Below are 16,673 nucleotides of genomic sequence, written 5' to 3'. Positions count from 1 at the left end.
CTGTCTGTGGAGAAACACACCTTTTCAGCTTTAGGGCTTCCCAAACAAATGGTGCAGTTTATTTATCCTTTAAATGATTATCTAATTTGGGATTATTTATTTGGAACTGAGTACAAATTATGTGTCAACATAGCATTTCTGAGCTATAACAATATCCTAAAACCATAAAACATCATATAAATATCAGCAGCTGAGTAGGATTTTAATGATCATCGAAGCACTGGATAATCAACACCAAAGAACTGAGACACAGAGAAGAATGAAGTCAGCTATCTTTAGTACCTTTGTTCTCTTCTTATTCATGCAGTTGATAGGTAAGTATTAACCCACATGCATACACAAACTTATATATTGTAAGGGGACAAGATCAGCTGGTATTCGCTGAGGTAAATCAAACGAGAGACCAGGGGGAGAATGACAACTCATGGGGCCCCGAGCAATAAGAAATAATGAGGCCCCCTCTGTCTCCATCTACACTCAAGCCAAAGCTACACCCACACAACACCCCACCTACATATTGCAGCTCAGTTGCATAGAAAGGGCATTAAAAATAATTAAAAAAAATAATAAAACAACGTTGTGGGTCCCCCCTCCATTCATACCAAGCCCTTCAGGTCTGGTATGGGTTTTGAGGAGAACCCCCTGCCAAAATGCACAAAAAATGGCTTGGGGTCCCCCCCAAGATCCATACCAGACCCTTATCCAAGCATGCAGCCCGGAAGGTCAGGAAAGGGCGGGGGCATGCGAGCACAATCCCCCCCCTTCCTTAACCATCAAGGCCACATGCCCTCAACATGGCGGAGTTCTTTGGGGGGTGTTCTTAATTACTTTTTTTTAATTGCCAGCAATTCTTTCTGTTTCATTCAGCTGTCAGTCGGGAACCCCGCTGACAGCTGAAACATTAATGCATTCACTACTAAAATACTGCATCACTTGATCAAATAACTCATGCGGTATTTTAGTAGCGTTTTTTGCTGAATTCAACTGTGTTTTTTTTTAAATGCTGTGCAGTATCCTACCACATACTCGAATGCAGTAAGATACCGCTTAATGAACTGTGCCCAGTGAGCCTCTCACCGGGCACCCTACTGACCTCGGGCCCTCGGGCAATACCTGAATGGTCGGTCCGCCCCTGCGAGAGACAGAGACAACCAGGAACAGTCCAAGCAGGTTTGTCCTGCACTTCTCTTCAGCAAGGCAGAAAACACAGTTTCAATGCAGGACAAGCAAGTCCATAGCATAAAACAACAAAAAACACCTACTCATTTAAGTCACTGGCTAAATTCAGGTCAATTCCTGACTAACAGGGTGCAAGAGAGTCTTGAATATCATCCCACTCTCATACTGTATATAAAGCCCTGTGGACAGCTGAGTCTAATATCATGTTTGGCTACCATGTAAGATCTGGGCATAGGAATGGAGGTTTTATCCCATCTAAACCTTTACAAAGACTCTGGACTCCAGAACCCCAAACAGAACTTATCAAGATTGTAGGAAAATGAAAAAGGTTTTTTTATCTCCATATCAGCCCTAAACCCTGGGCATGTGTGTGAGAAACCTGGGTGACACATACATACCGTCCACAATACTAGATTACTTTATTATTTTCAAGGAAGCCTGTGTTCATAGAAATTGTCATTGCTGACCTTCTCTGGAAAATGCCATATGCCTGCCAATCGCAGGGAATCTCTAACTGCAAGTGGAATTAAAAGCAGTTTATTGTTACCTTTGTACCACTAGTCCCATCCTTCGCTGGCACCAGAATTTTCTGCTGTGTGCTGATTTTTTTGCCATCCTCATTGGCTGGCCACTATAAAACATGATGGGGGGCACTGTGAACAGGCAGGTAAATGTCTCTTATGCAGTACAAAAAAAACTTACCTGCTAGCTGGCAACAACAGAACTTTAGTTCCACTTTCAGTTCTCTTTGAGTTCCTGACCCTGAACAAGCATATACATTAGCAAATGAAATTAGAACTCCTATTCTGCATACTTGCTTAAGTCAGAGACCTAAATCCTACCAATGGAATTCTCTTATTTGGTCTTGCTTCAATGCATGGAAAAAAAATGTTGATCCTTTAAAAAATTCAGTGATCGTGTAACATTCTGTGTACTCCAATTCTGCTGGACTAAAATCCCAACAGTGTTGTCTACCTTACCAGGTTCAGTTCTGTGTGCTACAGCATATTCCCCTTATTTAATAAAGATTTGGAGGGTGGGAGGCATTCCGGAGTCCTAACACATTTGGCTTAGTTTGACAATGTTAATTCTCCATAGATACAGTAGGGTGCTTGAGTGTTGTCACCATAGTGTGTTACTGGCAGGATCACCAGGTGAAAATAAAGTGAAAAAAGCCTTGAGAAAGGGCAAGCTGCAATAGATTACATTTCGTTTTTTGGGTATTATTCTTTGGTCTAGATACACATTAAAAGGCATTGCAGCCATTCAGAACTGTAACTGCATGTGCCAGGAATGCTAGTCATTTTCACAGCAATCATATAAAAATGCTAAAACTTTACATTTATTGTATCCAAATGTATTTGCTAAATTCTTTTGCTAAATCCATAAGCCACAGAGTAGCCAAAAAGCCACCCACCCAACTGGGCCCCATAGCAGTTACAGGGTCTGCTATAGATATACTGTAGTTGCACCCTTGAATCCATTGCATAAGAATGATAGCCAGGCACCTAAAATTGCCAGGAGGAAAGAAAAGCTAAACAATATAATTTGTAACAAAAAAGGGCAAATACTTTGTACATTATATGCAGTTAATTTAATTAGGCTGTGACAGGATAACTTAAAAATCAAGGCTCGGTAGTTATTGCTGTTGATGCTATCTAATTGTTCTCCTGTTGGCTAATTCAGGGCAGAATCCATAAAAGGCACTCCAAGTTTATCATACTGTAGGTCTATGAAAGATTACAGCCCTGCTCCTAGCAAAAACTTGAAAAGTCAGTCATTATCAGTGCTGTCCCAAACTCAAGGTCTATAAAAATCTGCAGCTTCATTGTTTAAAGAAGTGTTACTAAACTCACAACATTAAAATCAATCTGTATATGTAGTAAAGCATGCTTGTTATACTCACTGTGTAAACTAAACGGTTAATCCTCCGCATTGGGTAAAATGGCTGTTTGATCCTGTCTTCTCTGATACCCCCCCCCCTTCTACTGTTCCCAATATATCTGCTGATAGCACAGAGCTCTAGGAGTCACTCTGCATATGATCAGTTCAGTGTGTATTGTTAGAGAGGTTATTTTTGGTGGGGAGGGTGCATGTGATCAGCACAGGGCTAATCAGCACTGCCAAGACAGAGGGTCAGGGGTCATGCAGCCACATAGGACAGTCAGGGGAGAAAGAAAACCCCTCCTACAAGATTACCAGTGCTCAGCTGGACACTGATAGAAGTCACAAGACAGCTATATACTGTTGATGAGAAAAGGGATTTCGCTGTTTATGTTTACTACAATAAGTCCATTTCCATGTTGTGTGTACTGTGGGAGACCAGGTACAGTGAATGCATGATCCTGGGTTTAATAACACTTTAAGCCAAACAAGACTCTTCAGGTTCATTTACTAAAGGCAAATAGGTTGTTCACTTTGCAAGGAAAGTTTTACTTCAAGGGAATTTTCCCCAGAGCTTAGTGAATGAGGGGAAATTTCACTTGAGCAGAGATTGGATAAATCCAAAGATAAGCCAGAAACCCCGTAAAGGGGTTTTGTAATTAACCATCATGTTGGCCTAATCCCTTTTTTAACTTTTTGATAATGAGAAAAATGAGAAAGTGGAGTTTACATATTACATAGAAATCCTTTTGACTTTATGAATTCATTTTTTTATTATTGTTGTAAGCGGATTATAAAAACCGTACAAAATTGCCAGAAAAGTTTCACCGTTGTGGCCATCATATGAATCAGGATGTACTGACCAATAGCCTGTACATTTGCTATAGGTTCAATGTTTCCATATGTAAGGACGTATGCACATACATTTGCAAAATTAAATGACATTATTAATCTTCTACATATATATTTCAGTCCCAGCTTATAACACCCAGTGCTTTAGCTGTCTCGCTCCAAATTCGAAGACCTGTGAGCCTAAGGTAGTGAATTGCACAGAAGGCTCTCGTTGTATGCTCATCTCTGAAGAATATGGATCTCGTGGTAAGAGAGTGCTTTTCTGTATAGTCTAATTTAGGACCTGTGTCAATGGGCTTTTGATACCTTCAAACATCTTTCATTCCCATACAAGTCTAACTGCCAACCCAAAACAACTTGATAAAAAAACAATGTCCTTTAGTAAGAAAAAATACATTCCACATGAATAATCACGCTACCAAAATTAGTATGTACCGTAACTTGCCTCCAGCATTGCTGCTCCTGTTTTTTTTAGGCTGCCATTTTGCTGAAGCGCAGAGCTCCTGAGCAGCAGTAAATCTTTATGGTGTCAGCAGATTGACCTCTAAATTTTTAGCACAGTATCCAAAAATAGAGAGCAACTGAGCATGTGCAGAGCAGTGGATTTTAAACAGTATGGGCCCTTATGTTTAATGTTTCACATAACTATACCTGCAAAAGGAGCCAGCGTGAAGTTATCTAGCAGTGCTTAATTATCTGACTAAAGTTCCACAATAAAGCAGGTGAACGCAAGTCAGTACAAGTATCAACTGCAGTATTAACAAGTATCAACTGCAGTTCATATGCACCAGTGTTAATTTTGAAATCAAATTTCAAATTTCTGGCACCGTATTGGTGTGAGCTGGATCTAAGCAGTTTTAAACAGTTAACCCTTTGATCGTCCCACATGCTAATGTTGCTGCCCAGTGCCATTAGTATAGTGTCAGTGCTTTTTACTAGCACTGATCACTGTATTGGTGTCACTGGGGATGTCAGTGACACCAAGTCAATTCCCCCCAGTGTCAGAATGCCCACCGCAGTCCCGCAGTCCTGCTATAAGTCGCTGATAGTAGCCATTACTAGTAAAAATAAAAAATAAATAAAATCCCAGTATATATACCGCCATTTGTAAACGCTATAACTGTCACATAAACCAATTCATTTACACGTACTGGGATTTTTTTTTACCAAAGACATGTAGCAGAATACATTTTGGCCTAAATGTATGACGAAATTTGATTTTTAAATCTTATTTACTGGACATGTTTAATATCAAAAAGTAAAAAATATTGTTTTTTTCTCAAAATTGTCGGTCTTTTTTTTATAGTGCAAAAAATAAAAAATGCACAGGTGATCAAATGCCACTGAAAGAAATGTATTTGTGAGACAAAAAGGATGGAAATTTAATTTGGGTACAGCGTTGCATGACCGCACAATTGTCAGTTAAAGTAACGTAGTGCCGTAATGCAAGAAATGGCCTGGTCAGGAAGAGGGGTAAATCCTCTGTAGGGAAAGTGGTTAAAATATATTAAAAAAAAACAAATAAACTGTAAACTCTATTGGATGTAATACAATTGCACATATTACCTGAGTATAAAAACTTTTATAACCGGATTCACACTATGCAGTGCAGGACACCGCATGTTATTCACACAGGAATCGCTCTGCATTCCTGTGCAAATTATATGCAAATGTCTGTGCAGTGCAATTTAAGCCATACACTTTGTATGGCTCAAATCACATCGCATAGGCATCAAAAAGGTACAGGACCCTTTTTAAAATTTGCACTTGAATTGACACCTTCATTAGATTGCATGAACGCAATGTGATTGCACTGTGGTGTGGAAAACGCACAGGAGTTTCCCGCACTGTATTGGTATGAGCTGGATCTAAACAGTTTTAAACAGTTATCTGTTAATAATGAAAACAAGTGTCAAGTAACATATTTATAAATAAAACCAAGTGTCTAAACAAACAAGAATAATGCTTTTTGATCACTGTTGATTTTGATGTCAAATTTCGATTTAGTTTTAGTCATAGTCTTTTGACAAAAAGGCCATATTAGTTTTAGTAGTATTTTAGTCATCTGAATTGAAACTGAATTTCTGTTTTCCTTTAGTTTTCGTCACTGAAAACATGTAGTTGACAAAAATTATGACTAAAATATTTTTGTCTACGAAATTAACACTGGCATGCACCTGTCGATGAATTCTGAATGATCTCAGACGTGTCTCTCTGATGTCAAGCCCAAAATCCTCCAACAAAATCCCCAAAGATCTTGATAATATGCATTCTTTTTATCTACCAATTTATCAATTATTTACTATTTTTGGCAGGTAAAATCTACCGCTCCATCAGTAAGCGATGTGCAATGAACCTGCCTTGCGATGAACCCATATATGGATATGGAGATACTAATGCATACATAAAGATTTACCCGAAATGCTGTACAGGAGATCTGTGTAACTCCGGTTCTTTTGAAAGTAAGTATACAAAGGAGTTACTGCACTCTATGGCCAAAGTAGGTGGACACCCTGCCAAATTATTGAGTTTAAATACTTATAACATTCAGATTGAGGTAGCATAAAGTTGTTCTTCCCTCCCAGGCACCAGCTCCCGCCATCTCCCGAAGCTTGATTGCCAGGCTGAGAAGGAGCTATCCTCGCTCCAAATACACCACAAAAAAAGGACAGCCCCACAGTGATGCTGTATCAATTATCAAGACTTTATTACAGCATAAACCATAGCCATAGTTCATGTCTGGAGACCACCTATAAGAGTGGGTGTTCTCCAAGTGAGGACTACGGCTATGGGTTTTGGTTTATACTGAAATAAGCCTTGATCACTGTGCAGTGTGTGGCTGTCCTGTTTTTTTCTTTGTGGTGCTTACAATATTCAGTACAAAACCTTTTAAGAAAATTGTGGGCTTTTGAGCTTTTGCCAACTGTTTGGGGAAGGCGCTTTTTTTGTTCCATCATGGCTGTGCCTCTGTGTACAAAACCAACGTCATAATGGTACGGTTTAACTAGTTTGATGGGGAGGAACTCCAGTCGACTGCAGAGTTTTGACTTCAACCCTTTTGGGTGAATTGGAATGCTGAGCCAAGTCTTCTCATAAATCAGTTCTTGACATCACAAATACTGTCTTGGCCGAATAGGTGAAAATTCCCAAAGACACTCCAAAATCTTGTGGAAATCCTTCCCAGAAGAAAACAGCTAGGAAATGGTAACACTCAACCATGACCTAAACAAATGAGAACCTTCACAGATATACAAAGTGGTCATTTTAGTACTTTGTAATGTTTCAAAGGGACATGGTATAACATTATAGTTTCTGTAAATGCAAAATGCAGCAAGTAAAAGCTAGAACTAAGTACCGGTAATTCTGCTATATTTAGATCAGATGAGATCTGGTTGGTTGCTGTACATTAGTATGATTGCTTACAGGAATTGCACTTTTCACTGCTTGCAAATACACACCTGTTTGTATTTGTTAGTCAGTAAGGGGTCGATTTATCAATGTTTTCACCCAACTGTTCACAAGAGTCACACATTTTTTTATATAAGTTTCAATAAAAAAAATACACTGCTCAAAAAATTAATGGAACACTTTGAAAACACATCAGATCTCAATGGGGAAAAAATCTCATGCTGGTTAGCTATACTGATATGGACTGGGTAATGTGTTAGGAATGTAAGTATGCCCCATCGTTTGATGGAAATGAAAATTATCAACCTACAGAGGACTGAGGTGTCCTTTTAAGAAAGAGAGAAAAGCTGAGATCCTGATCTCTCAGGTGTGCCAGTTTATGAAGCTGAGGGGAGGAGCGGAGAACATTTTCTTCACTTCTCATCACAGGACACACCCTTCTGTCATTCACTTTTACGGAGATGGCCAGTTTATGAAGGTGAGATCTAAAGATCTCATTGGCCATCTCTTTAAAATATCTCTGGCCCAGATTCTCCAGCCCAGAGCTGGAGAATCTTGGTGAGAAGCTGCTATGTGAGGAAGAAGGCTTCTTTCTTCCTTATATCAGCACCAGCGGGATCAAACATTGATATACATTATAACTATGTTTATGTATGTATATATGTGTTTTATATATGGTGTACAGTTTATATACACACACATACAGTATAGTTATAATGTATTGTCGTTTAGGATGCATTCATACCTGAGCAATGCAGAATTGTTGGCAGAATTGCACAATTCTTGCCGCAATTCCAAATTGTGCTAAATTTGTTTTAAAATATGCAGTGCACTTTTGGGTGCCATTCATTGTTAATGGCACTCCAAATGCTGTTAGCAGACATGAATTTTGCGCACATTTTGTCATTTGACAAATACGCTAGCAATGCACCAAAATACATACTGTATTGAAAAAACACACAACACTCCATACCCAAAAAAGGTTCAGTTTGGTTTTTTGGAGCCTTTTTAATGCACATTTTGGTGAAGTTTTTAACAAACATTTTCCTGCTTTTTTTCAACGCACATTTTTTAAAAAATGTGAGCTGAAATTTTTATGTGCATTTTGGTGCTTTTTAATGTTTTGGCTCCTTTTTTACCTCAGTTTTTGTGTGTGTTCTGGAAACGCATGCAAAATGCATTCAAAAGTGGCTAGCAGAGGTGCAGTTTGCCAAAATATGCATAAAAACTAAAGCAAAATGAATCTTAAAAAAGTGCCAAAATACGTGCTAAGAAAAGTGCCAAAATGTGTGTTACAAACCACAGAAAAATGCATGTTAAAATAACCTGTACCAAAATGTGCGTTAAAATGTCTAAGTCAAGGTTCACACTTATGCAGGTTGCGTTTGAGCCATTTCTGCATTGTGTTTTGCGTTGCATTTTTGCACGTGCGTTATTGCTGTGTTTTTTATGCATTTTGTGTTTTTTTATTGTTCTTGTTGCTAGACAGAAAATGCATAAAGCAAAACACATCAAAAACGCAGCAAAAAAGCAGCAAAAATTCAATACATGCTTTCATGCAAGGTTTCCATTGAAGTTTATACTGCAGAACCAAAAGTGCAACTATTTGACCTTTTCCAAAAAACGCACCAGATGAAAATGCACAGGTGTGAACATGTCCCATAGGAAATCATTTGAAATGGACTGAACTGCATTTCTGTAAAACGCTGCAGAAATGCTTAGGTGTGAACCTAGGATAAAGGAGTGCTTAGGAAAACACATAAGTCACATAAAAAGAACCCACATCAGTTTATTACTTTGGTTTCACTGTTTAAACTCAGGTGATTTGTAATCACACAATTATTTCATGAAATCACATGCAGCCCTCCCCCTTCTACACAGATCTCAGCTGTTCTCAGAGGAAAACTTTCTCCTCTCCTTCTGAGAACAAATGTTCTCCACTTCAGTTTCTTCCCTGAGAACTGCAGAGAACTGAAATGAGAGAAATTATCTCTGCTTAATAAACGTACACCTGAATTCAAAGACCCCCTGAAAATCAAAGCGAAAAAATGATGCAGCCGGTTAATCCATTTTGCTGAAATTTCATTGCAGCAATTCAAAATGGTACTCAGTAGTTTTCACATCTGTCATGTGTGCTCAGGGTGAACCTGCTCTCATCTGTGAAAAGCACAGGGTGCCAGTGGCGAACCTGCCAATTCTGGTGTTCAATGGCAAATGCCCATCAAGCTCTATGGTGCTGGACAGTGAGCACAGGGCCCACTAGAGGACATCAGGCCCACTAGAGGACATCGGGCCCTCAGGGCACCCTTATGAAGTCTTTTTCTGATGGTTTGGTCAGAGACATTCACACCAGTGGCCTGCTGGTGGTCATTTTGCAGGGCTCTGGCAGTGCTCATCCTGTTCCTCCTTGCACAAAGGAGCAGATACCGGTTCTGCTGATGGGTTAAGGACCTTCTACAACCCTGTCCATCTTTCCTAGAGTAACTTATAAAAATATGTGCAGCACTGATCAACAAATCAAACAGAGCAAATATAATAAATGTCCCCAATATCAAAACCGTAAATTAGTGACAGTATATATGCTTTGAAATATCGTGAAATATAACTTCAATCCAGTGGTGGTGCTCCCAGTGGTAAGGTAAGAATTACGCACTCACCAGAAGCGTAATTCAATTAAGCAGTGTGTAAATCAACAGGGATCCCCTTCACAGGTACAAGTCCGGACTGGAACACAGGGTGATTCTCCCTCCAGATAATAAGGTTATGAGCCCTCAGAGGATGTGGGTGGATCCAGCTGGCCAGATGTCCCTTTAAGGGATAGGTGGGTACAGATGCCTGCTTACAGGTGCATCCCTCTCTGGATATGGTGGACTGGTAACTGGATTGGAGCAGGGCTCTATAAATAATATAGCTCCTCAAGGGAGACCAAGGAGAGTGCCCATAGTGTAGTATTATATGTCAGAATTTAGTAAATAATAAAAGGATTCAGAAGAAAGCAAACAAGCAATTACAGCAGCGTACCTTCTTTTAACATTTTTTTCTTTCTCAAGCCTTGTGACATTTCTCTTCCATGTGGTGCCATTGCTGACACCATAAAATGGAAAGGGGTTTTCTTTTTAAGTAACGCCCTTTTATAATTAACTGTCTACTGGACACCTGTTTAATGAATAATTAGACTCATCAGTAGTTGAATTCTTGCTAATTAGGATTTTGGTGTTTAATATTTAGCTTTGCTCCTAAGACTTTCATTGGGGTTTATTCATTTTTGCAACATGGTCTTGAATGAATTTGTTAGGAAAAATACTTTTTTGTGTGTTGAAATTAACAAATTTTTGATAATCAATGACCCGCATTTGAGGGAGCATTGTAGTGTAGTGTCCCATAGAAAATGTTGATTCTGAAAGGAAAGTAAAGGTTTTTTGATAAATCTGTTGGTGTGTGCTCATTTATGCTGAGCACTGTATATATGTTATTTCTCCTATATAGTGCCAATCAATGAAACTAAAGAGAGTGGTATTCTGTGTCCAACTTGCCATAATTACACGTTGGATGGGTGTACTGCGACAAGATCAACAGTCTGCTGGGGAGAAAAGGATCAGTGTATAAAATTCAGTGGAACTGTCGTTAAACCTGGTAAGTTTTTCTTTATTTTTTTAAAGGAAGGTATCACCATAACAATTTATTTTCTGACCTCAATTATTTGGCAAACAATATTGCTAATTAAAAAAAATACCTTGTTAAAAAAATCTGTATGTAGGGTTCCAAAATATACAAAGTAACCGTTCTCCCAAATTGTGGGAGCCTTGTGCTGTCTGGAAGTTCTCTTTTTTAAAGCAATACTTTTTGTTCTTTGGTTTAGATATGCTTTGTTATTAGTAACATGTTTTCTTGAAGAGTTAGCCTTGGTTTTAGTTAAAGGGACAATTAAAGGTAAAGAGACACTTTGGGTTCTATTAATAAAAAATTCACATAGCCATTGATGTAGAGAGTCTACATGCCCATTTGTTCTGTGTGAACTGGGCAAAACCTTTAGGCTATAGGCTCTTGTGAAGGAATGTCGCTTTATTATGGGCAGTAGTAAAATACTTAGTTGCATTTACCATTGGTTACATTTATTAGCAAATTCCCTCTAGAGCTCTTTAGAATACAGTGGTACCTTGGTTTACGAACGTCTCGGTTAACGTAATTTTTGGTTTACAAATAAAAATCCATTGAAAATAATGCCTCGTTTTACACATTTTTTACACATTTTTTTCGCAATACAATGTGTATGTCGGTGCTGATTTTTAAATGCAATTGCTGGCTTTTTTTTCTTCACTATAGCTCACAGGATTAGCTGTCACTTTCTCCGGAGTTAAAGGAAACTTTGTTTCTTTTAAGAAACTAAAAGGAAACATTGTTTCTTTTAACTTGGGGAAATAAACTAAAAGAAAACTCTCTCTCTTTTAGCTGGGGAGAAAGTGACAGCTGAATTTCTGAGCTATAGTGAAGCGGTAATTACATTTAAAAACCAGTACCATAATAAAAAAAATGACATGGGGTCCCCCCTCCCATCCATACCAAGCTCTTTAGGTCTGGTGCTTTGGGGCAGGGGGGGGGGCTGATGCTGATGGGGACAAGGGCCTTCTGGCCCCTGCCCCAAAGCACCCCCCATGTTGATAGCATGTGGCCTGGTATGGTTCGGGGGGGATGCTCACTCATCCCCCCCTTTCCTGACCTGATGGGCTGCATGCTCGGATAAGGTTCTGGTATGGATTTTGGGGGGGGACCCCCACGCCATTTTTTTTTAAATTTTGGTGCGGGAGTTCCCCTCAAAATCCATACCAGACCCAAAGGACTTGCTATGGATTGTAGGGGAGACCCCACACTATTTTTTAAATTATTTTTGTAATTTTTGGCAACTCTGTTACATTCAGCTGTCAGTGGGGAACACCGCTGACAGCTGAAACATTAACACATGGTTGTCACTACTAAAATACTGCATGACTTGATAAAATAACTAATGCTGTATTTTAGTAGCGTTTTCTTTTTTCTGACCTCCGGAACGGCTTAATTGGTTTTCAATGGGAAACAGCGTTTCAGTTTACAAATTTTTCGCTATATGAAAAGTCCTGCAGAACTAATTAAATTCATAAAGGTATTACTATAGTTACAATATAGATTCTATGCTCTTCAGCTCCATTTAGTGGGCATAATGCTGTATTTCACTGCTACCCATAATAAAAGAAAATTTGTTCACAAGAAAAAATAGCCTAAAGATCGTTCATTTTGCCCAGTTTGCACAGAACGAATGTATATGCAATTTTATTTTTTAATACTTAAAGTGTTACTAAACCCAGGACCCTCCATTTGCAATATCTGGTCTCCCACAATACACAGAACATGGAAATGCAATTATTTTTGTAAATATAAACTGCTAAATACCTTCTCTCATCAGCAATATATAGCAGTCTTTTGACATATCATTGTCTGGCTGAGCACTAGTTAAAGCTTATAGGAGGATTTTTCATTCTTCTATGACTGTCCTATGAGGCTGCATGACCCTCTGTCTGGACAGTGCTGCTTGGCCCTGTGCTGATCGCATGTACCCTCCCAAACAAACAAAAAAACCTCTCTAGCAATAAACACCAAACCGAGCATGTGCAGAGTGCCTCCTAAAGCTCTGTGCTATCATCAGATGGATTGCGGACAGAAGATGAAGGGGAAGATCAAAGAAGACAGGATCAAACACATTTTTTATACAATGCAGAGGATTAACCCTTTAGGTTCCACAGCGAATATAACAAGCATGTTTTACTGCATATACAGACTGATTTTTTACTGTTGTGGGGTTAGCAACACTTTTTTATTTTAAGTTTTATTAAAGGAAAAAGTTTGTACAAAAGTCAAAGGTGGTACAGCGAGCCAAACAAGTAGTACAAAGTTGTTATAACCACATAGTTCAAGAATATAATTGCTATGACAACATCGTCTAAGGAGCATTTAGAAAGCCAATCTGTGCACCAGCATGCTATATCAAGGCATATAGGGCACGCAGGTTGCTGAGATCAATGATGTCTCATAATCAGGGGTGGACTGACCATTTGGAAACTCGGGCACTGCCCGAGGGCCCGGGGTCAGTAGGGGGCCCCATGAGATGCCCCTGGTACCTTTTTCATAGACTTTTTTGAGTTTGGGCAAGGACACAGGGGCCCCCTGATCCCCTATTGCCCAGGGGCCCCATGAGTTGTCAGTCCGCCCCTGCTCATAATATAAACATATCAGCTGAGTATAAAAACTATTAAAGGACAGAGGTTGAGCCTCAAATACGGTAGAAGAATAGGTATAGTTATGAATGTAAGCATATATATAAGTATATAAGTATCCGGGTATTGTATAAGACCAGATGATGTTTCATAAGACTGTTATCAGGAATGTAAAAGCTTATGAGGGCAATATTTATCTACACAGCTATAATTCTGGGTACCTGAAAGCTAAGAAAATAAAGATTATAAAGCACTTGCTGGAATTGTAGTAAAAAGAATGCTGCTTAGATATTTAGGTAAAAATTCTATGGGACATCCAATCTTCATCTAGAGTTGGACAGCCATGAAGCCCACTGATCAGAAAACTTAGGTAGAGTAAAATGTGCTTTAGCATGCATGTATTCCATATGTAAATGATGGTTGAGTATGGCTATAAGATGTTGAAGTGTAGGGGCTTGGGTGTTTTTCCAGTTTCGTGCAATGGCTAGATGTGCAGCATATAGTATATGTATTATTATGGCATGGTAATGCACAGGCCATGTGTCAAACCCTAATCCCAGCAAGGTTAGTTGTGGGGTAATGTGACAGTTTATGCTAGTGAGTTGGAACAATAAGGCATGTACTTTGTTCCAGAATGTTACTAGCTCCAGGCAGTTCCACCAAATATGAGACGCTGTGCCTATGAGGCCATAATTTCTCCAGCATAGTGCAGAGCGGGTTGAGTGTAGACGAGATAGTTTAATAGGTGTGTAGTACAAATAATGCAGCATCTTTAGGCTTGATTTGTATATGAAAATTTATGGGATGAACAACTATGCACATTTTTTTATAAATAGACCCCTTTGGGTGACCAACTGATTTTACTTTGCTTTTAGCATTGATAGCTAATTCTCAAAACTTACAGCATTGAGCTTCCAACCCAAAAAAGTACTTATAAGTGTTATTTTGTAATCCTTTTGAATGAAGGGACTTGTATTTCAATTGTTCTTTTTATTCCTGTATACACTGCCAGTCAAAAAATAATAGCGGCTCAGAAAATTTGGACTTTTTTCTCTTCACAGATGGGGTTCCAGTAAACGTCTCAACACAAGGATGCTGTAGTGCAAATGCTTGCAACTACGACTACAGCGAATCTGCCTGTATAAGAGTAATTAATATGGTAGAGAACATATGCTATCTCCCTAGTACTGTTCAGCCGCAGAAACAAAAGCCAGAAAATTGATCTGTCATCGGAAAAAAAATTAAATCCAGCTCAGATTGAAATTAGCAATGGTGTGATGATGATTTGCATTGATTATTGAAAGTATAATAATTTGTAGAATTTATATCATCTTAAAAATGTATCCTTAATTGATCACTAGATGTAAATGTAGATGTGATTCAAAAGAGGCTCCAACACTTGCCACGCAGTACTGGAGTGATGGATACATTTCCTTCCTGTGGTTTGATCAAAGTGTACCTCACCCCCTCAACTTTCTAAAATGTAATGTGTATATATATATATATATATATATATATATATATATATATATATATACACGAGGGGCGACTGAAAAGTTCTCAGCCTAACCATGAAGCATTTGTCTTAGCCCAATTTTATTTTTGCTACTCATAGTACATATCTTTGCAAGGTTCCACACCAAATTTCTCACAAATAGCTTTTTCTTTGTTTCAGTTATTGAAGACTGAAGTGCAGAAGGTTATCATTGTCTGAAAGATGGAGAAAGTGAGCAAACGTGCTGTTATCCAATACCTGCTGTCTGTCGCGTTTGTTTTCAACAGTCAACATTCTTGGGACCCATCGACTTGACACCTTCTGCATGTCCAGCACTACTGTTAAAATGTGTCCAACACATTCCTGGGATATGCGCACCTTCTCTGCAATGAAATGTTCTGTCACACGCCTGTCTGCCATTACAAGATCCTGGATTGCTGTGATGTTTTCCACCATACAGGCAGTTGCTGGCCTTCTACTGCGAGGGGCATCTTGGACAGAGGGATTCCCCCTCTTGAATTCCGCCACTCAATTTTTAACAGTGGAATAGGAAGGGGCATCCTACCCTAATGTTTCCATCATGTCCTTGTGGATGTCCTGTCCACTCATTCCCTTTTTCAGCAGGTATGGGATAACAGCACGTTTGCTCACTTTCTTCATCTTTCAAACAATGATGACCTTCTGCGCTTCAGTCTTCAATAACTGAAACAAAAAAAAAGCTATTTGTGAGAAATTTGGTATGGAACCTTGCAAAGATATGAACTATGAGTAACAAAAATAAAATTGGGCGAAGACAAATGCTGCTCCATGGATAGGACGAGAACTTTTCAGTCACCCGTCGTGTGTGTGTGTGTATATATATATATATATATATATATATATATATATATATATACATACAGTACATACCGCTCAACTTGTGAACTTCAGAATGAGGAACATTTGAGAGAGGAAGTGACCTGCGGCGTGCAAAGTGTGTCATGGCAAAAAAATGCGTGAAACCAAATGCTTAATAGTGGGAGGGGTCTACTGGGCATGGCTAAACAAATCTCGGGCTTCCTTGTACCTAGAAAATATGCTTTGATTGCTGTGCCACAAGCAAGAGTCTCATGGACACAAACCCCAGCACAAGCATTTAAAAAATAATACAAACCTTCCATTACTAATGGTTTTGCACAAACTGTTGAAGAGTGTGTTACACAAAGTGTGGATGGATTCAGGAATACCTTACGTACAGAGTGCAAGGCTCAGGAATGCGTTACGTACAGAGTGCAAGGTTCAGGAATGCTTTACGTACAGAGTGCAAGGCTCAGGAATGCGTTACGTACAGAGTGCAAGGCTCAGGAATGCGTTACGTACAGAGTGCAAGGCTCAGGAACGCATTACGTACAGAGTGCAAGGTTCAGGAACGCGTTACGTACAGAGTGCAAGGTTCAGGAACACGTTACGTACAGAGTGCAAGGCTCAGGAACGCGTTACGTACAGAGTGCAAGGCTCAGGAACGCGTTACGTACAGAGTGCAAGGCTCAGGAACGCGTTACGTACAGAGTGCAAGGCTCAGGAATGCGTTACGTACAGAGTGCAAGGCTCAGGAATGCGTTACGTACAGA

At 39.2% G+C, this 16,673-nt stretch overlaps 1 protein-coding gene across 1 annotated transcript; it reads left to right on the top strand.

Moving 5' to 3' along the window:
- Positions 1-203: 203 nt before the first annotated feature.
- Positions 204-14,834, top strand: LOC149471980 (phospholipase A2 inhibitor and Ly6/PLAUR domain-containing protein-like). Its single transcript, XM_089652738.1, has 5 exons — positions 204-314; positions 4,036-4,161; positions 6,231-6,377; positions 10,810-10,956; positions 14,630-14,834. Exons 1-5 carry the CDS (start codon positions 206-208, stop codon positions 14,788-14,790), a joined length of 690 nt encoding a protein of 229 aa, XP_089508864.1. The 5' UTR covers positions 204-205; the 3' UTR covers positions 14,791-14,834.
- Positions 14,835-16,673: the final 1,839 nt, after the last annotated feature.

Source organism: Staurois parvus, unplaced genomic scaffold, assembly GCF_062004578.1.
Source record: "Staurois parvus isolate SC_StPar_1 unplaced genomic scaffold, SC_StPar_1.0 ptg000025l, whole genome shotgun sequence".
In the NCBI taxonomy this organism is placed as follows: Eukaryota; Metazoa; Chordata; class Amphibia; order Anura; family Ranidae; genus Staurois; species Staurois parvus.
Note: the sequence above shows the minus strand (reverse complement) of the source record. Positions and strands in the feature narration are given on the sequence as shown.